Source organism: Arvicanthis niloticus, chromosome 1, assembly GCF_011762505.2.
Source record: "Arvicanthis niloticus isolate mArvNil1 chromosome 1, mArvNil1.pat.X, whole genome shotgun sequence".
In the NCBI taxonomy this organism is placed as follows: Eukaryota; Metazoa; Chordata; class Mammalia; order Rodentia; family Muridae; genus Arvicanthis; species Arvicanthis niloticus.
Genome location: NC_047658.1, coordinates 69,791,464 through 69,816,258, shown reverse-complemented (window position 1 = coordinate 69,816,258; position 24,795 = coordinate 69,791,464). Strand labels below are relative to the sequence as shown.

At 42.0% G+C, this 24,795-nt stretch overlaps 1 protein-coding gene across 2 annotated transcripts in view; it reads right to left on the bottom strand.

Annotated features, from left to right (window-relative positions):
* The window catches only part of C2cd3 (C2 domain containing 3 centriole elongation regulator), a 94,533-nt gene that overhangs the window by 61,624 nt on the left and 8,114 nt on the right, over positions 1-24,795 (bottom strand). For both annotated transcript variants that reach the window (XM_034498349.2, XM_076938795.1), the window contains exons 4-11: positions 13,254-13,477; positions 12,181-12,428; positions 11,281-11,413; positions 10,750-10,839; positions 6,957-7,104; positions 3,524-3,675; positions 2,601-2,810; positions 1,849-1,961 (exon numbers count right to left, since the gene is read on the bottom strand). In XM_034498349.2, the coding sequence (XP_034354240.1) occupies positions 1,849-1,961; positions 2,601-2,810; positions 3,524-3,675; positions 6,957-7,104; positions 10,750-10,839; positions 11,281-11,413; positions 12,181-12,428; positions 13,254-13,477 (1,318 nt within the window). The remainder of the gene's footprint in view (positions 1-1,848; positions 1,962-2,600; positions 2,811-3,523; positions 3,676-6,956; positions 7,105-10,749; positions 10,840-11,280; positions 11,414-12,180; positions 12,429-13,253; positions 13,478-24,795) is intronic.

The window sequence follows — 24,795 nt, the reverse complement described above, 5'->3', positions numbered from 1 at the left end:
GTCTGTCTCTGAACACACAGGGATTTCTGTTATAAACCGAATCAAGTGACAGTGTTTGCTTTGTTTGTCTTCACTGCTATGGAGCTTCATCTAGGAAATAAAAGGAATAAAAAGCATATGAGAATAAAATCAAAGATATGCTCCTTTTACAAGGAGCCTGTAAGATGATCCTCCTGTTCATTCACTTTCAAGCATCTCTAATAGGTCTGCAGAAACATCGACAGCCCAGGTATGTAGAGGATCTGGCACTGAATATTCAGTCATTAAAATCGCCTTTGACCTAATTTTCTCTTGATTTCTGGCAATCTTAATTCTTGGCTCTCATCTTTTTGTTGCTCTTAGGCAGGATATGGTTCTTGCTATCTGGATCCATACACAAATCAAAAGGCCTACGCCCAGAAAACTAACAGTCACCATGACTGATATGAGATCAATTTCTCTGGCTGTGACAACTGGGAAAAGGTAACACAACTTCTTTGGGGCAGCAGGAAGGTCAACTGAGGGGACAGACAGAAAGACACTCTGTACAGTATTAGTTCTTATGTACAAACTGAATTCTGTTGCCATTCGGTGTTTAGAATGTTCCTTTCTATCTCGGCACATTCCTAAGATCACACAATCAGTGTTTGGTATGGTCAAAATGAGGGCCCAGCCTTCCCAGCAGCAGGGTTAGGAAAGCAGCTGCAGGGCTGGGAGACGGCTCAGAGGCCGGAGGCATGTGCTGTCAAGCCGATGAACTGAGCTTGACTCCTGGAGCCCTCAGCACGTGAGAAGTCAAAGCTGTGCTGGGGTCTCTGTACTTGCTGCTGCACCTCATACCCACCTTCACACACAAAAGGAAAAAAATGTAATAAAAAAAAAAAAGCAGTTGTATCAGGCTACAGAAACATATTTTTGGTATTGTAAATATTTACAACAAAAAAGAAAAAAAAACAAACAACAACAAAAAAAAGAAAGTAAAAAGTATCCAAAGTACAAGCAACAAAAGTAGATAAAATTAACTACATACAAACAGAAAACTTAGCCAGGAGGTGGTGCACACCTTTTGTCCCAGCACTCAGGAGGAAGAGGCAGGCAGATCTCTGAGTTGGAGGCCAGCCTGGTCTACTGAGTGAGTTCCAGGACAGCCAGGCCGAGAGAGAGAAAACCTGTCTTGAAAAACCAAACCAAACAAACCTCAAAACACTAACCACCACCAACACACTACAAACTTTTATACTTGTGTTGGTTAGTTTTATGTCACTTTGACACATGCTAGAGTGTCAAACTGTATGTCCTGGAATTCTTGAGAGCTCTTGTTTGTCAACTGGATTTCTGCAAGTTCACAGACAGGTAGGCAGGAGTTAGAGGCCGGATTTGGAACAATCCAGTTGCACAGGAGGAAAGAGGATGGGCATCGAGGACTTCTGTTCAAAGTGAAGTAGTAACAGCTCTGTGTTTTCCTCTCAGACAAGTAAACACCCCTCTATGTCCTCTGCAACAGCTCCCGCCTCCAGGTTCCTATCCTGTTCAAGTTCCTGTCCCCACTTCCTTTGATGATAGACCATGATGTGGAAGTGTAAGCCAAACAGACCCTTTTCCCCTCAACTTTCTTCTTGTCACTGTGTTTTAGCAATACAAATTCTAACTAAGACATTACTTATAAACACATCTACAACTAGGCATGGTGGCATTCCTAAAATCCCAGCACTCGGGAAGCCAAGGCAGGATGACTGAAAGTTTGAGGTCAGCCTAGTCTACATAGTGAGACCATGTCAAAAGGTAAAAACCAGGCTGGGGTAATGGCATCCACATGTCATTCTAGCACTCTGGCCAAAGGCAGCATTCAGCAGAGAACCAGCTTCTTACCTCCATCTGTGATTTTACTGGAGGCAAGTCGGACAACCTCAGTGATCAAAGCTGTCTTTCCCAGTCCACTTTTGGAAAAGCCCACAGGAAAGTGATACTCCACAAAGAAAGTGCTGCAAGAAAAAGTTTGATTATGAGAACCTGTTGCTTTTGCAGAGGACCCAAGTTAGGTTCCCAGCACTGGCATGGAGCTCACAACTGTCTTTAGCCAGTTCGAGGGGAGCTAATGTCCTCTTCTGATCTTCTGGGGCACCAGACACACATATGGGGTACACATACAGGGAAAACACCCACACACACAAAAAAGAAAAAAAATCTAAAAACAAAGAAAACAAAAGGTAAGTATATTTTCTGCCTCTCTATCTTTGAAGTTCCAATTTTCGGGACTGAATTGCCTCAGAGGTCACTTAGACATCATGTCTGTTCCTCCTTCAAGGCTTTCATCATCTGCCATGTGGGACAGAGCTTGTTTCTGAGAGTACCCACAGCACTACAATATAAACTCTGTCTCTGGGCTCTGAGATGCTAAGCTACAACCATCTCAGGTGTTCATTGCTCTTGATATAACTGTAAGAGCTGCAGGATGGCTTCCACCCCACTTTCCTTTATTCCAAATATACCCTCATTCTTGGGATCTTCAAATCACTTTTATTGATCAAAAAATGTACATAATAACAAATCATAAGTTAGACTTCCTGTTTTCAGCCACACTGTTCCCAAATGCCACATTTAGCTTTCTTATTTAGCTGTACCGCTTTTTTGGTGCTGCTGGCATTGGTGGTTTCCCGGCAAAGCTCTTCCTGCTTGGTGTCACATGGGGACTATCTGGAGGGACTCCCATGGTTTCAATGATGATTCTGACTGAATGTACTCTACCCAGAAGAGCCAGTCTGTCCACACTTAGTGACATTGCCGGGGTCTGTCCTGGAATTCTTGAGAGCTCTTGTTGGTCAACTGGATTTCTGCAAGTTCACAGACAGATAGGCAGAGTTAGAGGCCCGATTTGGAACAATCCAGTTGCACAGGAGGAAAGAGGATGGGCATCGAGGATTTCTGTTCAAAGTGAAGTAGTAACAGCTCTGTGTTTTCCTCTCAGACAAGGTCTCACTATGAAGCCCAGGCTGGTCTGAAACCCCTGATCTTCCTTTGACTCCCATGCTGGGTCAGAAAATAGTTTTTGTGAAGTGAATCTGGTCCTCATCTAAAAGTGTATAAAAATATTTTTAATCCATCCAAGTGCAGGAATGGATGATATAGACTAGATTTTTCTAGAAGGGAAGTCTACCTTATTCTGGTTTGCCTGTTGTCCTCACCTAGTTATCATGCCACTGTGTGTCCCGCTCACATTTCCATGTAGGAGCCATCACAGTCAACCACAACATTACTCTGTCTTCTCTATAACCCATCTTCTCATGCAGGGTTTGGATTTTTGACTTTTTGAGACAGGGTTTCTCTATGTAGCCCTGGGTGTCCTGGAACTCACTATGCATACAGCTGGTTGGCCTTGAACTCACAGAGATCCTATCTACCTACTTCTGCCTGCTGAGCTGTGCATGGCCTTTTTGAGGACTGAAATTCTTCAGTGAGTTGCCATAATAAATCACTTGGTCAGTCTTGGCCAAATCATGGTCATTTTACTCGAGGAAAGGCCCCTGCATCAACACTCAGAGCTCACCTGCTTTTCTTGTCTGCTGCCCTTTTCTTTGGCTTGTGCTCACTTGACCCTACAACCTTAGATCTGCTAGAGGCTTTTGACTGCTTCATTGTTTTAGAAGGTTCCATTCCATCGTCTTCACTGAGGAAATCACTGGTGCCAACATCAGATTTCTAGGGGAAGATAAACAGAAAGCATGGCACTGAAAGACGCTTGCTTCAGGGAAGGCAGTTACAGTTGTTTCTCCAAAAGCAAGTGTTGGGAGCTGACTTTAAGCAGAAAGCGGCTAGATCAACTTTGCAGCCATCTGGAACCATATACCCTGATGAAAGACTTGGTTTTCAAAAGCCTATAACAGCTGAAGCACACTCTGATAAGTATATTGTTTATCCCACATAGCTTGTTTTGCTGTTTAGTGACCTCAGCTGTATGCTGCACGTGGTAAAATGTTTTTACCTGTGTTCTCCTGTTTGTGCCTATAAATACCCAGGATTTCCTTGTAAAGGTGTGGCGTAGTAGTGGAGTAGGGTGGTATAGCGTGTGGTGTAGTGGTGGTGTAGTAGAGTAGGAATTGTGTGTGTTGAAGACAGTAAAGGAGACTTGACTACAGATCCTCTGGGTTGTTTTCCATTCTTCGCGTTTCTCTCCCTTCTTCCCCCCACTCTCTCTCTTGCTAGAACCCGACCTGTGGACAGAGCGGGCTGCAACAGTTTGGCGCCCAACGTGGGGCAGCGAGAGACCCAGTGAGGGACTTTACGGAAGAAGGATCTGTTGGTTGCCGCAGGAATCTGCCGCATCCAGAAAGGTAAGGAAAATGGGACAAGAAATTAGTCAAACTGAATCCAACTCTCTGTTTTGGTTTGTTTCGAGAAAGGTAATGAAAATGGGACAAGAAATTAGTCAGCCTGAATTCAACTCTCTGTTTTGGTTTTGTTTGCTGCTCACATGTGTTAATTTTCTGCTTTTGTTCTTGAATGCTGTCATTTTTGTTCAAAATAAAAGGAAGGGTAAGTTAGAATCCAAAATACAACCAAAGGTTGATGACAATTTGTCAGAGTCAGATTGTGCTGACCAAGAGGAAGAGGAAGTTAAATATTATGACGCTGAAATGCCCTCTTTCTATGTGCCTCCACCTCCAAGTGCTCCTCCAATGGAGACAATGGTTGTAGATCCTAAAAAGGAGTTACAGGACAAAATTACTACCCTTAAACAACTGATAGAGTTAGAAAAAAAGAGTATCAGGGCTTAAGTAACCAGTTACAGAAATTAAGGACAGGGAAGAGGTCTCAAGAGACTAACTGCGAAAATCCCCGGGATTTTCATGTTCCTCAACCCGGTGTCCAAAGGCAGTCCCTATCCTCTAGCCTTAGTTCAGCTACATATCAGCCAGAGGAGGGAAATGCTGAGGCTTTTCCTATATCAGAGACCAGAGACGCTCAAGGGGCTGCTTGGAGACATCAAACAGGATTTAATTTTCAAATTATTAAAGAATTAAAAAATGCTGTATCACAATATGGTGCCACTGCTCCCTTTACTCTTGCAATTTTAGAATCTGCTGCAGAGGAGTGGCTGACTCCTAGTGATTGGAACATGTTAGTGAGGGCAGTTCTTAGTGGTGGAGACTCTTATTTGGAAATCAGAGTATCATGAGAATTGTAAAGAGACAGCTAGGAGAAACATTCAGGCAGGCAATGGTTGGTCCTTTGATGCCTTAGCAGGAGAAGGGCAATTTGCTTCTAGTGATAACCAGATGCAATATGACCCAGGTTTATATGCTCAAATTCAAAATGCAGCCATGAAGGCTTGGCGTAAACTCCCGGTAAAGGGAGACCCTGGTGCATCTTTAATAGCAGTTAGGCAAAGGCCTGATGAACAATTTTCTGACTTTGTTCATCGATTAATGACAACAGTAGGGAGGATTTTTGGCAATGCAGAGGCAGGTGTAGATTATGTGAAACAACTTGCATATGAAAATGCTAATCCTGCCTGCCAAGCGGCCATTAGACCTTATAGGAAAAAGACAGACCTTACGGGATATATCAGGCTCTGTTCTGACATAGGTCCCTCTTATCAACAGGGCTTAGCTATGGTGGCTGCTATGCAAGGAAAATCTGTAAGAGATTTTTTGGTAAATAGAGACAGAAAGGCATGTTTTAAATGTGGCAAGCCTGGACACTTTGCAAGAGATTGCAGAGTAGAAAATGAGTTAAGCCAGAGACAGCCCAGAAAACAGTCTGGGCTCTGCCCACGTTGCAAACGTGGAAGGCATTGGGCTAGTGATTGTAGATCTGAACAAGATGCACAAGGTAACACCCTTTCCCATAATCACGGAAACAGGGGCCAGCTCCTTACTTGGTTTCTCCTCCCCAAGTTGCTTTTGACTATGGTGTGACCACATCTACAGAAAGCAAACTAAGATAGCCATTTCTCTGCCTTTCAAAACTCTCAACCTTTTATGTCTGCTTATGCTCTGCCTGACAAGATCATGTAATTTCCCCCCTGCTTTGCCTCAACTCTGGCAGCCCTCCCTGACTTACTACCAATCCAGAATAAACTACCTTATATTTCAGTCATTTCACCCCACGCCCTAACATACAAAAAATGAAATTCAGAAGTGTGATGGTCTGGATATGGTTAGAGTGCATCCCAAAAAGCTTTTATAGTGAAAGCCTGGCCCTCAGTGACCAGTAAAATGTCAGGCCTCAGGGGAAGATGCTTAGTTCTGTTAGGACAAGTCTTTAGAAGGGATGATGGTGGAACCTGGTCCTGCCATGATGGCTTTCTGTTTGGTGATGTAATCCCTCTCTCATATATGCCATGAGATGGTACAGACAATGTGGTCCTTAGCAGAGTTTACACTGAGCTGCACAAACCTCTCTTTTTATAAGTTAGCCTACTTCAGGTATTCTATTATAATAACAGAAACTGGACTTGTACGGGGAACATGACAGAAATCTTAAGGACTACTTGTGTGAAAGCGATTAGTCTCATTAGGTACAGCATCTAGAAGATGGTAAACCAGTAACAGATCATGTGACTTGACAGGAAAAAAAAAGGTTGGAATAAAGCAGAACTGCCCGATAAGAATTCCCTATCTTAAAAGCCAACAGAGGGTTTTGTCACCTGTGAGAAGAAATGTTCTGGACTCCTCTGTATAGATACCAAGTGGGTTGCAAGGCATTCCTGTACTAGCTGTTTCTTACAAGTGCTCTGAGGAAGCCTGGGACGCACTGGAACACAGGCTCTGGATGCTGACTCTATCTGATTCTGGCTCTGACACTTGCTACATATCTTTGGGACAAAAGACTTGTGCCCTCTAGGCCCATCTCTTTACCATAAAATGATAATACTTTCTTCCTCAGCTGTAATTACTAATAAGTAAGTTATACAGTATTAGGACTGGCTACTAAATGCTGTGTTCTCCATTTGTAGAGCTTCAGATTCAATGACTTACAGGCACTGTGTAAAACAACTTCTCCAGGAGACTCTGGTCATACTGAGGATCGTTCAGGTCACTGCTGCAATACACATCACTCCCAGGAGATGGGGAATCTGGAGGAGAGCCTAATCCATTCCAGAGATGACCTTGGGATAATTCAGTACTGGAGACAGGAAAAACAAAGCCAAAGGACTTAACAGGTTCAACAGATCTACTCTCTCTCCCTGGTAAAGCTTCCTAACATTCTAAATGTGAAAGAACCTATGCTAAGGATACACTCTAAACTGACTACTGGGTGACATTTTCCAATTCTATTTCCTCTCCTGGGATGACGTCAACTAGTGCTCAAAGCCCACTACTGACACGCACTGTGCTTTCATTCAGCAAGCAGCTGTTGGCCATTATGTGCTATGGTTGCCATAGAGATGGCTAACCTAGGTCCAGCTGTGCTTCTGTGATGTCTGTGCTCTGACAGACAGAAAAAGATGGCACCTATCATTTTGTAAAGTGAATGTTTTTGTCAAAAAATGGCTAATTTACAAAAACACCTTCTTCAATTAAGCAAACACATGTACTCTGGAATTATTATGACATGGTTTGTTTTATATTGAATATAAAAATGAATATTACAAGGAGTTTATAAACTAAGGAGGTAAGTATATACATAACTATAAACTCATATTTTAAGGAATATTTTTAAATTTTTCTTTCTTACTGTAATAATACTTAATAGTATTGAACTTAATATTTCAATTAACATTTATTAATAATAAAGCAGTAATATTAAATACTGTGTGCCGACCTGATTTATACTTACTATTCCTTAGCTTCTTTTTTAACCTACCATTGGTTTTCTTTAATTTCTAAAGAAATGTGCACAATCATCACTTTCAAATGAGACTATGTTTGTATATTCAAACATTTTTTACTTTTGTTTTTAGAGGCCCGTGTGTGTGTGTGTGTGTGTGTGTGTGTGTGTGTGTGTGTGTGTGAGACAGCATGTACATGCATTTGCAGGCACCTGTAGGAGTGGGTTCTCTCCTACCACATGACTCCAGGGATGGAGCTCACTCAGGCTGTCAGGCTTGACAAGAGCCTTTATCTGCTGAGCTGTCCCACTAGCCTCTTGGAACTTTACAACTGCCCGTTTTTTCAAAGTATTCTTGGTATTTTTTCTATGTAACAGCTTTTTAAAAAAATTATAAATTTTTTATTTTATGTCTATAAGTGTTTGTCTGCATGTTTGTGTTTGCATGTAGTGTATGTCTGGGGAGGTCAGAAGAGGGAATCCTATCTTCTGGAACCTGCCTTATAGTGGGTTATGACCTACCATGTGGATGCTGGGGAGCAACCCAGGTTGCAACAGTAGCAAGTGCTTTTAACAGCTTAGACCAAAGAGGTCTCCTGCCCATCTTTACTAAGGACTGAGGGTCTATGCTGCCTATCTCTCTCCAGGCCATCTTTACTAAGGTCTATGCTGCCCACACAGCTGTTTGCTATGCCATCTATTCTGCACACAAATTTAGAGATCTCTACTGTTCAGTATGTAGTCCTTCATATTTTGTTTTACATTTTTGCAATTATTTCTTTGATTTAACTTACCTGTTTATGATTTATTACAATATTGAATTTTGCCTGCGTTTCTTAGCCATAAGACAAGCCCACTCTCAGCATGACTCCTTTATTTTTCTTAACATATATTCCTGGAATTTCAGTTATCTAGACATTATATCTTTTGAAAATGTTTCCAATTTTAAACTTGATATTTTCTAATTTCATTCTTTTTGCTAAATTTTCTGGGATTTTTTTCTTGTTTTCTGTGTAGATGTTGGAGGCATCTCTCATGTCTTCAAATCCAGGCCCTGCATGCTGACTAAGCTCAATACATAAGCAGGAAGTCAGGAGGACCTTGGTAACTGGTGGCTTAATTAGAAAACAACTGGGCAGAGCTGGATCATTTTGTTGGGTAAATTTCAGTCTGAGGTATCTCCTCCTTTATCTTGACCAGAACAATTTCCTGCCTAGGGAGTAACGTGGCTGTCAGTGTGCTTAGGCGTCAAGAAGAAAAAGGGGGCTTGAGGCTAAGGGATGGGTCTCACTTTTCTTTCCTGCAGTGTGCTGCTCACCTCTACCTCAGCTGGGCTGGACACTATGACTCTAGGCGTCTGCAGATAGTGTCTATCCAGTTTTCAGCAGCACAACTACAACAATAGTCAACAGTACCAACAGATTATTCTATGATGTGTACAAGAATTAACCCACTGGACTCAGACAACATGTCATGGTAGTGCAGGAGACGGCTCTGTCTCCTGTAAGTCTCCTCAGCATGGGTGCTCAGGTCCCCTCGTCCTCTGCCTTCTAACCTCAGACATTTTTACTGACACTTTCACTGCTCTCGCCTCCTTTCCAGTTCTTTGATTTCTGGCCTCTTCTAGTCTTTGACAGCCACTGTACTACTTACTGTTTAACAGTAAGTGGACATGGAGTATGGTCGATCTTACCATCACTCTGCTGTGCATTCCCTGGGGGACCTTACACACCCTCCAGCTTCCAGGTGCTACTGTGGAGTGGACAGATTCTCTATTACTATCCTCTTTCCTGAGCATCAGCTCTGTTGTCCTGGTGTTTACTCAACAACTCTATTGGAATGTCCCACAGGAAGTTGGGTTTACAGACTTTTAGGCTCAAATGTGAGCCATCTTCAAACCATTGTCTTACATCCAAGGGGACTTATATTTGTCATTATGACACATAGGAGAACAATCACAGGGTTGTGCTTTACTCTGTCTTTTTCTAAACAGCCAAGGATACACAGAGAAACCATGTCTAAAAAACAAAAGACAAACACCTTAAAACTAAACCAAAAACAAACATGTACATCCCCTCTCCCCAACAGGGTTTCTCTGTGTAGTCCTGGCTGTCCTAGAACTCGCTTTATAGACCGGGCTGGCCTCGAACTCAAGAGATCTGCCTGCCTCTGCCTCCCAAGTGCTGGAATTAAAGGCATGCACTATCACCTCTTGGCAAGTGTGCATTCTTTTTTTTTTTTTTTTCCTTTTTTTGAGACAGGGTTTCTCTGTATAGCCCTGGCTGTCCTGGAACTCATTCTGAAGACCAGACTAGCCTCGAACTCAGAAATCCGCCTGCCTCTGCTTCCCAAGTGCTGGGATTAAAGGCGTGCACCACCACTGCCCGGTTCAAGTGTGCATTCTTAATCACATGTTTCTTGTATATGTATAACACATTGCTTATCTCTCCAAGACAGTAATCTTTATAGTAGCTATCCAAGAGACAATACATGATGACTCTGGTTTCAGTGCACATGTTAACAATCGTTACAACAATAGCTGCCAACAATCAAACTGCCATGTGCTAACACTGTGCTAACTCCTTTATATTACATCATTTATCTTCACTGCAGTTTTGCAAAGTCTGCAAGTTCTTTCAGTGCTTCTGTAGCTGATATAACTGCCTAAGGCCTCGATGCTAAGTAACAAACATCACATTTCAACTTGACTCTAATTAAAATCCATGCTCTCCTTATCACACCACATTAACATGGATGAGAAGAGCAGGAGACAAGAACAGAAAGCTGGATTGGGGGCTATTTTGTAAGCAAAGCCCCCAAAATAGGCTATCCACTGGTTTAGCCCAAAGAAAAGGCTGCTACCCACTGGCTTTTAATTTAACGGGCAAACAGTCCTAGTTTAAGGACTCGGAAAGGAGCGAGGCCAAGGAAGTGTTGCTAACAGTGTACTCAATGACCTGGAAGACGTTTTAATAACAGAAAGCTAGAGAGGATACTCACCTGCCCAACAGCAGCTGTATAGCTCTGGTGTCAGCCAAGGGGAGGAGGTGGTCTGCATTGTGGCCTTTAAATTGATTCTCAGATGAGTTCCTAGTTCCAAGGTGTGGGAAAATACTGTCAGAAATGGCTAACAGATAGCAAAAATTTAAATCCTAACCAAGCTAAGAAAGAATAGAAGACACTCGTCTGACTTAGAAAATTTAGCATTTTTAGACTCATCTGCCTTAATTGTATATAAAACTTTATACTTTGCAAAGTTCTTCCCAACATCAGAATCCTATTTCATTTATGAAGGGAGGGGAAAAAATTCTTCATTTTATATACAGGTATTCGGTTTAGAGAACGAAGAATTTATCTATTTATGTATTTAGCAAACACCAAAGTTAGGTTAGCCTTCTACTGTAGGCTCAGCACATTAAGAATTATTTGCTGAACATTCCCGAGATTATCCCACTCAGAACAACAAAAAAGAAGATTACGTCAATAGCTCAGGAAGTGAGCTGCAGGGGCTTGTGCATGTCCCTAACTTACAGAGCTGATGATTTGGAAACATCTTCTGCCATAAGAGGAGAAACTTTGTCCAGCAGCATACTAGTATCTGGGCTGGAGTTCATTGCAGAAATCAACATGGCATTCCGCAGCTTATTGCCTTGTTCTAACAGAGCTGAAGGCAGTAAAAACAGAAAATGCAAACATCTGAAGTCCAGCAGGACAGGTTTCAATATCTAGTACTTTTCCTCCTAGGGGCGACTCTGCAGTGGCCTCTGCATCTGTTCTCCCATTAGTCTGGCAATTCCTTCAGGATGTTCACTTAACAACACTGTTTGCTTGGTTTCTGCATGTGTGCCTGCAGTGGGGCAGGAGGGGCATGTGTGCCTGCAGTGGGGCAGGAGGGGCATGTGTGCCTGCAGTGGGGCAGGAGGGGCATGTGTGCCTGCAGTGGGGCAGGAGGAGCATGCCACCTGAATATGTGTGGAGGTCAGAGAACATCTTGTGAGAGTCAAGTCTCTCTTTCACCATGTAGGTCATGGGGATTAAACTCAGGTCAACAGGGCTTGGCGGAAGAAGCTGAGCCATCTTACTAGCACCATAAAGGACATTTGAAACATTCCTAACACAGATTATAAATGCCTGAGATGATTCATGTCAGGTGATATGATCACTACCTACTGTATACACATCCTAAAATGTCATACTGTAGTCCACAAACACGCACCATTGCCACTTACTAATTTAAAGTAAAAATATCTAAGCAGTAATCACTTAGCAGTTCAGTAGAGCTGCCTTTACATGGGTCCCTGGACAACACCCAGTCTCACACTTTTATTTGGCTATTTAGTTCACAGGGAAGTCTTGCTTCCCTTTGTGGCCTAGTGAACAAGCAGAGCAAACCCAATAAATGCAGCATAGTCTTAGGTAACAAACACATACCTGAAAGAAGGTCCTTTGTAGGGGGGTTGTTTGAAGACAGGATGCATGAGTCACTTTGACTCTTGGCAACTGTACTAATTTGTGGCTGAAACTCAGAACTGTTCAGGAGGGACAGCTGCTTCTGTGGGGATTTGCCTCTGAGAGTTACAGTCTCTACATTCGTCCCTTGATTAAGGTGATGCTGTAGTCCACACAAAGAACTCTTTACTGCATCAGAGTTCTCTGCAAAGTACAAGTGGTCCTTTCCCCTGTTAGAAAGAAACAATGCCAGCAGCTTATACCCCGTCTTGGGAATACTCCACCTCCTCAGAGTTTGGGGGATCAGTGAGGGCACTGAAGCTGGGGCCTTGGAACAGGTGGCTTCTTCAGCAGTGTGACTTTTTATATCTGCTTTTAATCTTAATTAAAAAAAAAAACTTGACCACAGTTGTGGGTTGTCCCTTAGGTGACACAAAATAGAGATTAGCACACAGAGAAAGAGAGTGTGTATGTGTGTGTCTACACAGACTCCGATACTGCAAATGCTTCATAAGAAATTACTTAAGATAAATATCTTTCTCCTTTTTTTTTTTTTTTTTTTTTTTTTGGTTTTTCGAGACAGGGTTTCTCTGTGTAGCCCTGGCTGTCCTGAAACTCACTCTGTAGACCAGGCTGGCCTTGAACTCAGAAATCCGCCTGCCTCTGCCTCCCAAGTACTGGGATTAAAGGCGTGCGCTACCACTGCCCGGCAATATCTTTCTCATACTTCATTTTGCTTCTCAAAATAATTCTCTTTCCCTCTTTCCCCTTACAGACAGCATTGGCAAACATGTGTACATTGGTTTCACTACTAGACTGTGAACAGTCCTTAAAAACGGTGGTTTTGTGACTGCTGTAATTGGGGCATGCTAAGCTGCATCTCCCTGAGTCCCAGGAGCTGTGTCTTGTTCACTCTGTGCCCATCCCTGGTATCCAGCCAGGCTGGCAGTGGGAACTTAAGAGCTATCTGCGGAGAGAGTGACTGTCTTCAGTTTTTCAGTCTATCACAGATGACACAGAATGGGAACAGTGAGACTTGGAGATGCCATCACTACCTTGGTGTGGTGGACCTGCTGTTGTTGCCTGCTAATGCTTCCCCATCAATTTTGGTGGCAGGTACTCTACAAGACCTTGACGGAATCACAGACTGGCTGTTGCTGGATTCAGTATTCTCTCTGAGTTCTTGCTCAGATAAAAGCACATTTTTTGTTATTTCAGTGGCAGGAAGAGGTTTGTAGCTGTCATAAGTTTCTGACAGAGGCTCCAGGGCAAGTGAGACCTGAAAGAGAATGAAGCAGAACAAATTCTCTTCAGCCTCTAGTAACTAATTGTAGGATTTCCCTGCCTGACAGAATTCCTCACAAGACTAGGTCCTGCTTTCTGCCTACCTCAAATTCCTTTCTTACTAGGCTCCCAGGACTCCTCTATCCCTCTGACTGAGACAGACCAATTGCCTCTAGTCTGAGCACTCTCTATTCACTGCTGTGTGCCTTTGTTTACTCCAGCCTTGATTCTTCATGTATGGGCAAAGATGTGGAGGTCACTGCCTTCCTCCTGTTTCTCCTTACTGTCTATCTACCCATTAATACAACCACTATTTACTGAATGCTTTCCTATTGGCCAGCAAAGCGCTGAGTTCCTCATTCAGACATACTTTAGGGATGACACTACTCTGCCAAGAATTTATGTTATCTTAACTATAAGAATAAGGGGGGGGGGGCAGAGCAGAGGCCGTATGTGGTGGTATACACCTAGTAATGCCAGCATGCAAGGGGTAGCGGCTTATTTGCAACTTTTACTTATCGCACTGACAGATTATGCATCCTTTGAAGGCATGAACCATATGCTCTAGTTTTCTACAGACTGATTAGCACAGTGCCATGGGTATGGCATTGATGTCCAACATATCTGAGGTTCTGATAAAGAAATGACATGGTGTTTATTTGTATTCTTACTGTTTGTTGCTTGGCACAAAAAAAGTCCCTACTGTCCTGCTGGAAGTAAAGATGGAAAACACTAAGAGGAGAAGCTAAGTTTCTGCTGAAACTTAGATGAGCTCTTGCTTGTGGTCCAGCTTTGGGGGTTGGGGGCTTGGCAACGCAGGAAGATCTTTAGAGCCTAGGACTTGGGGGCAATGCAGTAAGACCTGGTTTCAAAAGAAAAGACAAAGCTCCCTTAGAACTCCATTCCTGTGATTTCAAGTACACTATTAAAACGTTCTTTAGCACCAGTAAGATGGCTCAGTAGTAAAGGCACTGGCTGAGCGGGCCTGGAGACCAGAGTTCAATCCCCGACACCTATGTTAAGGTAGAAGACGAGAACTGCTCAATGGCTCTCAGTAGCTGTCTTCTGATCTTCACATACATACTGTGATATGTGAACAAACACGCACACGCACGCACGCACGCACGCACTGCACGTACTGCACGTACTGCATGCACGCGCACACACTCCCTATCTCTTTCTCTTAAAAATCTAAAAAAAGGTCTTCAATCCTCTGAAAAGCCAACTGAGAAAAACAACAGGTAAGTGAAATAAAATTAAAGAATATACCTCAGAGGTAAAAAAATAACAGAACTGAAGTTTAATTTTCAGGACAGAAACAGGAAAAATGATTGAAGGAGCCACAGATAATTAAATAATGAATGACCCAACACAAAAAAGAAAAAAATAGTTTGTAGATATCTCTGAAAAGGTTAATAAACATTTTGTGTAGAGAAACTGTCAACACATATACTCGGAAAATCAAACCTACATCGTACTGAGAACACTGGCCTTGAGCCAAGACATATAAAATCCTTCAGATACATTCATCAAAACTTTACTACAAAGACAAGACCCAGGAATGCAGTGTGATGAACACTGTGGCTGTGGCCATGGGGGCTGCACCCCCACAATCCTGGCTGTCCAAATGTGAATGTCAGGGGGTTCCCTTTCCGTTTATCACTTGCTAAAGACACTACTGCATTGTAGAAGCACGGGAGGCACGGGGAGTAAAAGTATCCCTGCCCCTAACTTGAACTTGTAGATAGGCCAGTGGGGTTTGCTGTTCCCTAAGGAGACTTACTATCAACCAACTCATAAGCCTGCTGTAACACTGGATAGCAGACAAAGGATCTGAGAAAAAACTTGAATTTTCCTCAGCATCAAACTTAGGGCTGGCCCAACTCATCTGTCAATATTCATTGATACCAGCTCTATGCTAACTTATTGGGACAGATTGATGACTAAAATACTGTCCAGAAGATTATGGACCTTACAGTGGAAATTTAAATAATCTAAAACCCAAATGTTACTGCTCAGGTAAGAAAGTATACTAGGTGATGTGGAAAAACTAGGAAGACAGCTGCACTTAGGGAAGAGGTGAGGAATAGCTTCCTGGAGCATAACACGTGACTCAGCTCAAAGTACCAGCCATAAGGAAGCCAGATGAAGCTGAGGTAAATAAAACATTACAGACTAAGGAAAACCATCTAACTCTGGACACCTTAGAAAGATGAAGCAGCAGTCAACTGGTTACCCCTGGGCTTGACTCCCAAGCCCCCTGCTTCTCTGTTTCTCACACATCCCTGCATTCATCTCTATCCCCACTCTGCCCATCTCACCGAGCCCCTCCCCGTTTATGTTCACTCTGTTCATCTCTCTGCCAGTGTCATTAATGAGTCAGTGTCTGCCTTTGTCTGCCTGGCTCTCATGCTGGGAGCTGAATCTGTGTCTTTATGCACGCTAAGCACATGCTATATTCCCAACCAGATTTTCCATGTTATGCAAACAATTTTACTTTTTAAACCAAAGATTCCTCCCTTAAAATGTCATTATGTTCCCAAAGTTTTCTCCAATGCAAACAATTTTCATCTGTCAGGATAAGGGAACTAACACACTCTACCATCTAAATATATCACCCTCTTCTGAAGCCCACACCATCCACATATATCATAAATGCATCATCTGCGTCTCTCATGCACCACAGAGCAATGTTAAGGGTGCTCATCTGCCTTCTAGCAATGACTCAGGGCCTCTTTGGTACTAAGTTGCCTACAGTTTTCTACTTATATCTGTGGTATCTAATGTCCAATTTCCAGAATTATGCTGGGCAAAATAGCATTTAGAAATGATTAAGCAATGCTTTGAAAATTACATTTCTTTTTTTTTTTTCTTTTTCTTTTTTTTACAAAAATTGGTATCTCTGGCTTTTCTTAAAAAATTATACGATCTAGCAATGCTGAGTCCTCATTCTCACGTGGCAAAAATGAGCTGGAATAGACCAGTGACTTGGTCAGGACATGCATCCAGTTACATAGCATACCCCAATGTAAGGCAAGGTGATAACTACTCTCTGTTGCTATATCTGGTGCTATTATTATTTTAATTTCCTATAGTAAAACATACATGTAATCACCACAATCATGAAAGAGAACAGTTCCGTCATCCCAAAGAACTCATGTAATCCTTTTGCAGTTACTGCCCTCCTCACTGTGAACTGCTACCATCTATTCATGATGGTTTTCTAGACTCTTTCTAAACAAAGGCCATGGTCTAGTATGTAAGCTTTGTAGATTCTTTGGAGATTTACTGTGGTGCTGTAAGTGTTTATGCTTTTTACTGACTAGAACACCAAGACTGATGTCTTATTGCACTGGTTACTTTGTAAACCCTGAAACAGCTTTGCATTCCTGGAGTAAACTCTTGGGAATAGTATAAACTTCCTGTACAGTGCTGGTCCCAGTTTACTGGTATTTTCCTGGGGATTTTGAAGTCTAGGTTCATAAGAAATACTGTTCTTCTATTTTCCACCTCTGGTTTTGGTATCAAAGTGTTACATGTCTCAGAATAGTGATTTTTCCTCTTTGATTTTTCTGGAACAGACAGTAAGATTGATGGTATTTTTTTTTTCTTCCCTTAAGAATCTGGGGCCTTCCGGTCTGGGCTCAAGCACTGAGCAGATCCTGGGTGGCAGCTCTGCCCCCAATCTCACAGAACCCAGAGGAAGGGGCCCTCCAAGGAGCTCTAACCTGGGCAGTATCTTAGGTAAGGAGAAAGCAACACCGGCCCCAAACAGGGAGTAACTGGGACCCACTAGGATCCAGGAAGTCACTCTTGGCCCAGAGCACTGGTTCCTTCCTGTCTGCGCCTGAGCACTGAGTAGATCTTGGGCCCCAGCTCTAACCCCAGTAGTAACACCCACACCACACAGTTCTGACACAACCAAGATAATAGGAAAGACAGGCTCCAGCCAGAGACAGGACAGGTAGCACTAAGGAGATCCAGATGGCGAAAGGCAAGCATAAGAACATAAGCATCAGCAACCCAGGGTACTTGGCATCATTAGAACCTAGTTCTCCAACACAAGAAAGTCCTGAATTCCCCATATCACTAGGAAAGCAAGATTCAGATTTAAAATCACTTCTAATGATGATGATAGAGGACTTTAAGGAGGACATAAATAATACTCTCAAAGAATTTGAGGAGGACACAGGTAAACAGGTAGAAGCCCTTAAAGAGGGAACACAGAAATCCCTTAAAGAATTACAAGAGAACGCAACCAAACAGGTGAAGGAATTGAACAAAACCATCCAGGACATAAAAATGGAAGTAGAAACAATCAAGAAATCACAAAGGGAGACTACCCTCAAGATATAAAACCTAGGAAAGAAATCAGGAGTCATAGATGCAAGCATCACCAACAGAATACAAGACATAGAAGAGAGAATCTCAGGTGCAGAAGATACCATAGAAAATACTGACACAACTGTCAAAGAAAACGCAAAATGCAAAAAATTCTTTTCATAAAACATCCAGGAAATCCAGGACACAATGAGAAGACCAAACCTAAGGATAATAGGTATAGATGAGAGTGAAGATTCCCAACTTAAAGGGCCAATAAATATCTTCAACATAATTGTAGAAGAAAACTTCCCTAATCTAAAGAACGAGATCCCCATGTACAGTTACCAAAGGGAGACACTGATGTGGAAGGCAGGAAGTACATGCTGACAAGAGCCTGATACAGCTGTCTCCTTAGAGGTCTGCCACAGTCTGCCACATTCAGAGGCAGATGCTCACAGCTAACCACTGATTTGATCAAGGGTTTCCCAATGGAGAAGTTAGAGAGAAGACTGAAGGAGCAGAAAGGGTTTGTGGCCCCATGAGGTGAGCAACAATACCTACCAACCAGAGCTCCCCAGGGTCTAAACTACCAGCCTGGGAGCACATAGGGAGGGACCCATGACTCCATCTGTACATGTAGGGGAGGATGGCCTTGTTGGGCATAGGTGGGAGAGGAGATTCTTGGTCTCCTGAAGGCTGAACACTGAGTGGGTGGGTAGGTGGGGGTATATCCTCATAGAAACATGAGGAGGGGAATGGGATAGGAGGTTCCTGGGTGGTGGGGAGAATGGGGGTAAGGGAATAAAATCTGAAATGTAAATATAATATCCAATAAAAAAAGAATGAGATGACTATAAACATACAAGAACCTATAGAATGCCAAGTAGACTAGACCAGAAAAGAAATATCTCCCGTCACATAATAATCAAAACACCAAGTGCACAAAACAAAGAAAGAATATTAAATGCAGTAAGGGAAAAAGGCCAAGTAACATATAAAGGCAGCCCTATCAGAATTACATCAGACTTCTCACCAGATACTATAAAAGCTAAAAGATGCTGAACAGATGTCATACAGACCCTAAGAAAACATAAATGCCAGCCCAGGCTACTATACCCAGCAAAACTCTCAATTACCATAGATGGAGAAACCAAGATATTCCATGACAAAACCAAATTTATACAATATCTTTCCACAAACCCAGCATTACAAAGGATAATAGCGGGGAAGCTCCAATACAAGGAGGGAAATTATACCCTAGAAAGAGCAAGAAAGTAATCCTCTTCCAACAAATCCAAAAGAAGATAGCCACACAAAGATAACTCCACCTCTAATAACAAAAATAACAGGAAGCCACAATCACTATTCCTTAATATCTCTTAACATCAATGGACTCAATTCCCCAATTAAAGACATAGGCTAATTGACTGGATATGTAAACAGGACCCAGCATTTTGCTGTATACAGGAAACCTACCTCAGTGACAAAGACAGACTTTACCTTAGAGATTAAAAGGCCAGAAAACAATTTTTCAAGCAAATGGTCCTAAGAAACAAGCTGGAGTAGCCATTCTAAAATCTCCAGCCCGAGAACACAAAGGGAGGAACTCATGGCTCCACCTGTATAGGTAGTTGAGGGTGGCCTTGCCAGGCATCAGTGGAAGTGGACAGTCTTGGTGCCTGAAAGTTTGGATTCCCTAGTGTTGGGGGATTTCGAAAGCAGGGAGGTGGGAATGGAAGGATGGTGGGAGCATACCCTCATAGTAATTGGAGGAGGGGGGATGGGGTAAGGGATTAGACATCAGTGGAAGTGGATGGCCTTGGTGCCTGAAAGTTCGGATTCCCTAGTGTTGGGGAATTTCGAGAGCAGGGAGGCAGGAATGGGAGGATGGCGGGAGCACACCCTCATAGAAACTCTGAGAATTATATGGATTAGACATGACAGAGGCAAGCCGCCAGAAGACTAGATTCCAGAATTCAAACAAGAAATTATTTTGATACTAAAATTTGTTTTGAGAATTGTATATTGCAGAATACACAGCCTCGGTGTATCTACTCATCAAGCAAGCTGAGCAGACCTGCTCGAACCTCTGATGTCCTAGAATTCCAGCTGGATGCAGTGAAGACACAGCATCAGAGGCTTATCAATTTACTCTTCCCACAGCCCCTCTTCTAATATCTCAATGCCCATAATCAGCTTGAAAAAGTTAATGAAGAGTCGGTGCTCCTATTCCCTGGGTTTGGGGACTGAGGTGGTTAATATTGGGCTGTCTTTCTAGGGAAAAGTAATGGTTTTGTTGGAACAGGGAGGATTAGCTAGGATTTATTGCATAGCCATAACCTATTGGTAGAAATATGTATAATTGTTATTAAGATGAAGTTATAATTTTTAAATGGTACAAAATTTACTTTGATTTCAAATTTAAGGTTTTCATTGGTATGAGCTTCTTATTAATATAAAAGTGAAATTAATATTGTTACTCTCATAGGCATTGTGCCTATATAACACATTTAGGAATACAAGGCTTAGACCCAGTCCTTCTTTAACTTTTCTAACTGATTTGAGATGGTTAGCCTGTGAGTTAAGGGTCTATAGCAAATTCATGGCTCTGAGTTTATTGTTAGGGTGTTTTCTATATTTTATTTAGAAATAGCTGAGAGGAGTTAACAGAAAACAGTCCAGATTGCCTTACATGGATAGTTGGTTTTCAAAACGTCAGAAGTCTAAAGAACTGACGTTACAAACATTTCTGTATTAATGTTCCTTTTGATTAGAGACATGTCTGTTCCTGACAGCTTCCTGTCTTGGATTCTAAGAAGAAATTGAGCATCTTTGGAGTTACTCCAGTTGTGGTAAGACAGCCACTAGGCAAGAATTGCCTCTTGTCATCTACAGACAAATTACTGTCCAGAAAAGGACACACTTGTGGAATAGTTGACTGATTATATCTGCCAAGACAGAGTAATCAGCCCTTAATAATTCTGCATCTCTAGGTCTGTCAGATGATCCTGGGCCAGAAGGCTGAAGATCAGATGTTCCAGTGTTTTGTAGTATAGGGACTGTCCAGGTTCAGCGGTCTCTATATATTGGCAAAGTTTTAGAAGCTATGCTTTGTGCTTCCCATAATTTCAGTTAACTCAGTAATTCTGGATTTCTGACAGGGTTGAAGACTTATAGTCTCATAGCCAATCCTGGCTATTTACTTTGAGAGAAAAGGATGGTTTTCAGCTGACATTTATTCTAAAACCAAGAAAAAAGCCCAGTTCAGAACTAAGTCTCTCAGTTAGTAGAGATGACAGAGGTTCTGGCTAGTCAACAAAATGATGGACTGGGTATTAGGTCTATCTTGTACCTTACTGACACAAATTGGTATAGTTATGCTCTAACTGTATTTTGAGAGAAAAGTTTTATTTTAACAGGAAGGGTGATATGTAGGAGAAGCTAAGGTGGGAGGAGTAAGGAGAGGAAGAGAAGGAGTAAAGAGAGGAGTAGTGGGGGTGGGGGGGAACATGGAGGAGGATGTTTGAGTGTCTCTGCCAGTTAAAGATAGTTGATATATCTAGGTTGAGTATTGGGTTACACTTCTGATTGTATGGGCATCTTGTTATTGAGCATTACCAAACTTATAAAGCCTTTGATTAACATTAAAAAAATTGTATCAAAGCAAAAAGGAGAAGGGGGATGGGATAGGGGTTTTCTAGGGAGGGGAAAATGGGGAAAGGAGATGGCATCTGAAATGTACATAAAATATTCAATAAAAAATTAAAAAAAGAAAAGAAAACAAAAAGAATCTGAAGAATTTGCTAATAAGGTCATTTAGGCCTAGAGACACCTTTTTTGGCAGGTCTGAAACTACAAATTCAGTTTTTACAAATAGCCCCAGGTCTACTCATGCCATTTCTTCATGGTGTTCTTGTAGTTCACAACCTGGGAAGAACTGGGCCATTTCATTTAAGTTGTCAAATTTCACCATGTAGGGTTGCTTGTGGCATTCTCTTAATGTCTTTGAGTTCTGTAATCTGCTGTCTTTCTTACAGCAGAGGCAAGAGGAAAGTGAAGTGTTTCCTTTTAAATGAGTATATACTCACTGTACACAGTGATAGTTTTCATAATGATGTTTAAAAAAACATCTGTGTGTCTTGTGTGTTTGTGTGCGTGAGTGCAGGCATGGGTATGCCATGGTGCTGTGTGAAAGTCAGAAGACAATCTTGGGTGCTGGGTACCTGAGGCAGAGTCTCTTGCTTACAAGTGTGTAGACAGGCTACCTGGCCCGTCTTTTGAGAATTCTCCTGTCTCTGCTTCCCATCTTGTAGGAACACTGATTACAGACATGTCCTACCAAGTCCAGCTTTACATGGGTTCTTTAGATCTGAACTCAGTCCTCACACTTGTACAGCATGTACTCACCACTGTGCCATCCCCACACCTCTCATGATAACATTTGAATTCCAGTATATTCTGTGTTTTAAGACAGTGTCTCCTGTTCCCCTCCTCTACCCACTAAACCCCTTCATCTTCTAAAGTTGCCCTGATTCTACTTTTATATCATATATAAGAGTATATATGCAAAGAAAATATAGTATTTCTATGTCTATAAAGGGAGAAAAAGAGACTTAGGAAATTTAAAGTAAATGGGAACAGATATGTTTCATTATGGAAAAGAATATATTTCTAATGAGTATATGGGCAAAGTGTTACTGTCAAACATTATATCCATACCATCATGAAAGAGGAATACTGAAATTCAAGATTTTAAAAACCGAAGCAAAGTGAAGGCAGTTCTACAACATGATGTCAGATAAACAGATGAGCTAGAAAGATTCAAGGCCTATTATGGATAAATTATTTATTTATTTAATTTTTGTTGTTGTTTGGTTTTTCAAGACAGGGTTTCTCTGTGTAGCCCTGGAACTCACTCTGTAGACCAGGCTGGCTACAAACTCATAGATATCCACCTGCCTCTGCCTCCTGAATGCTGGGATGGTAAGTTTTTTTAAAGGACTCCCACCAAATGTAGCTGAATTTGTGTGTAGTCAATGCTATTTGCATATGTAGGTCTAACGGAAGGCCCACTGTGCAGGATGCTCGTGGTAGGTAATGTTGCATATGCTCAGGGTACAATGTACCCTCATCGATTTCTCTTCGGAATCTTACTGGCTCCTATACTGTTACTAGAGGCTTGACCAACTGATTTTGTAGAGGGACAGGATAAATATTTTAGGTGTCATTACATATTTTCTTTTATAATTAAAAATATAAGAAGTCTTTCTAGCTCAAATGTTAGATGGGAAACTACCAGGCATCATGCTAGCCCTTTCTTCCATAGCTAATTTCTCAGTCCTGTCACTCTCGCTGTGCTTCGCTGTACCATTCCAACAGTGTTTCTGTACTTTCATCTCATTTAATGCTGCCAACAATGCTTTACACCATTTACAAATGGAGTATTGAAGGTCAGCAAGTATAAATGATGTTTTACTTAGTGTTTCTATTGCTGTGAACAGACGCCATGACCATGGCAAGTCTTATAAAGGAAAACATTTAATTGGGTCTGGCTTATAGTTTCTACAGTTTCAGAGGTTTAGTCCACCATTGCCATGGTGGAACACGGCTAAATGCAGGCAGACATGGTGCTGGAGAAAGAGCTGAGAGTTCTGTATCTTGATTCAACGGCAGCAGAGGAAGTCAGTGTGTCACACCAGGCAGAATTATACTTTAAAGCCTGCCCCCAGTGACATACTTCCTCCAACAAGGCCACATCTTCTAATAGTGCCATTTCCTATGGGCCAAGCTTTCACATACATGAGTCTATGGGGGCCATTCATATTCAAACCACCACAAATAATTATCTAGTAAACATGAAAATTAGTTTGGTGACCAAGTTCTCTTTGTCCACATCTAACTGCTTGTTATTGAGCATATGTGTATATGTGTGTCCAGGTACAACTGCCTGTGACAGCAATGTGGAAGCCAAGACTGAGCTAGGGATGCTTTCTTCCATCACTTTTTCTAAACGATATTCTTTTGAGACAAAGCAATCACTGAACCTGGTGCTCTCCAGTTTAGCTAGACTAGCTGAAATCTGCCTGTCTTTCCATCCCAGTGCTGGGGTTATAGGTGTATGCACCCATGTCTGGCTTGTCACATGGGTTCTGGGAATCCAAACTTGAGTCCTCGGGCTTACGCAGCAAGCACTTTACTGAGCCATCTCTGCAGGGGCATCTTTTCCGTTCTGTCCACTGTGCCCTCCTCTCTGCAGCTGCATCTTCTCCGTTCTGTCCACTGTGCCCTCCTCTCTGCAGCTGCATCTTCTCTGTTCTGTCCACTGTACCCTCCTCTCTGTAGCTGCATCTTCTCTGTTCTGTCCACTGTACCCTCCTCTCTGTAGCTGCATCTTCTCTGTTCTGTCTAATGTACCCTTCTTCACTGTCACTTATCTGGGAAAAAGAAATTTTTAAAAATGCTTCTTCTTTTTTTCTTTTTTTTTTAAGAAGTTACTAATCTTAACTTTTTTTTAAATTTTAAATTATATGTGTATGGCTATGTGCATGCAAATGCAGGTGTCTGAGGAGGTCAGAGGAGTGGAGCTCCTGGAACTAGAGCTATAGGCAGTTGTGAGCTGCCCAACATGGGTGCTGGGAACTGAACTATAGTCCTTTGGAAAAAGGAAGCGTAAGTTGCTGCTTCTCCTTTACTGTAACTGCTCCTTATTTCCAAATTCCTTATCTTTCAGAATCTGACTTCTGTCTTAATTGCCTATTAAAAACAACTCAACAGTCCAATGACTTTTAAATTTAAAAATACACATCTTATTACATAAATTATATTTAAATAGGTTCAGAAATAGTACAGCTACTTTGGAAAACTCTGGTAGTTCCTCACAAAGTTAAACAGAGTGCCATATCACCCACCAATTCTACTCCTACATATGTGCCCAAGGGAACTGAAAGCACATGTTCACAAAAGAACTTAAACAGAGATGTTCACAAAAGC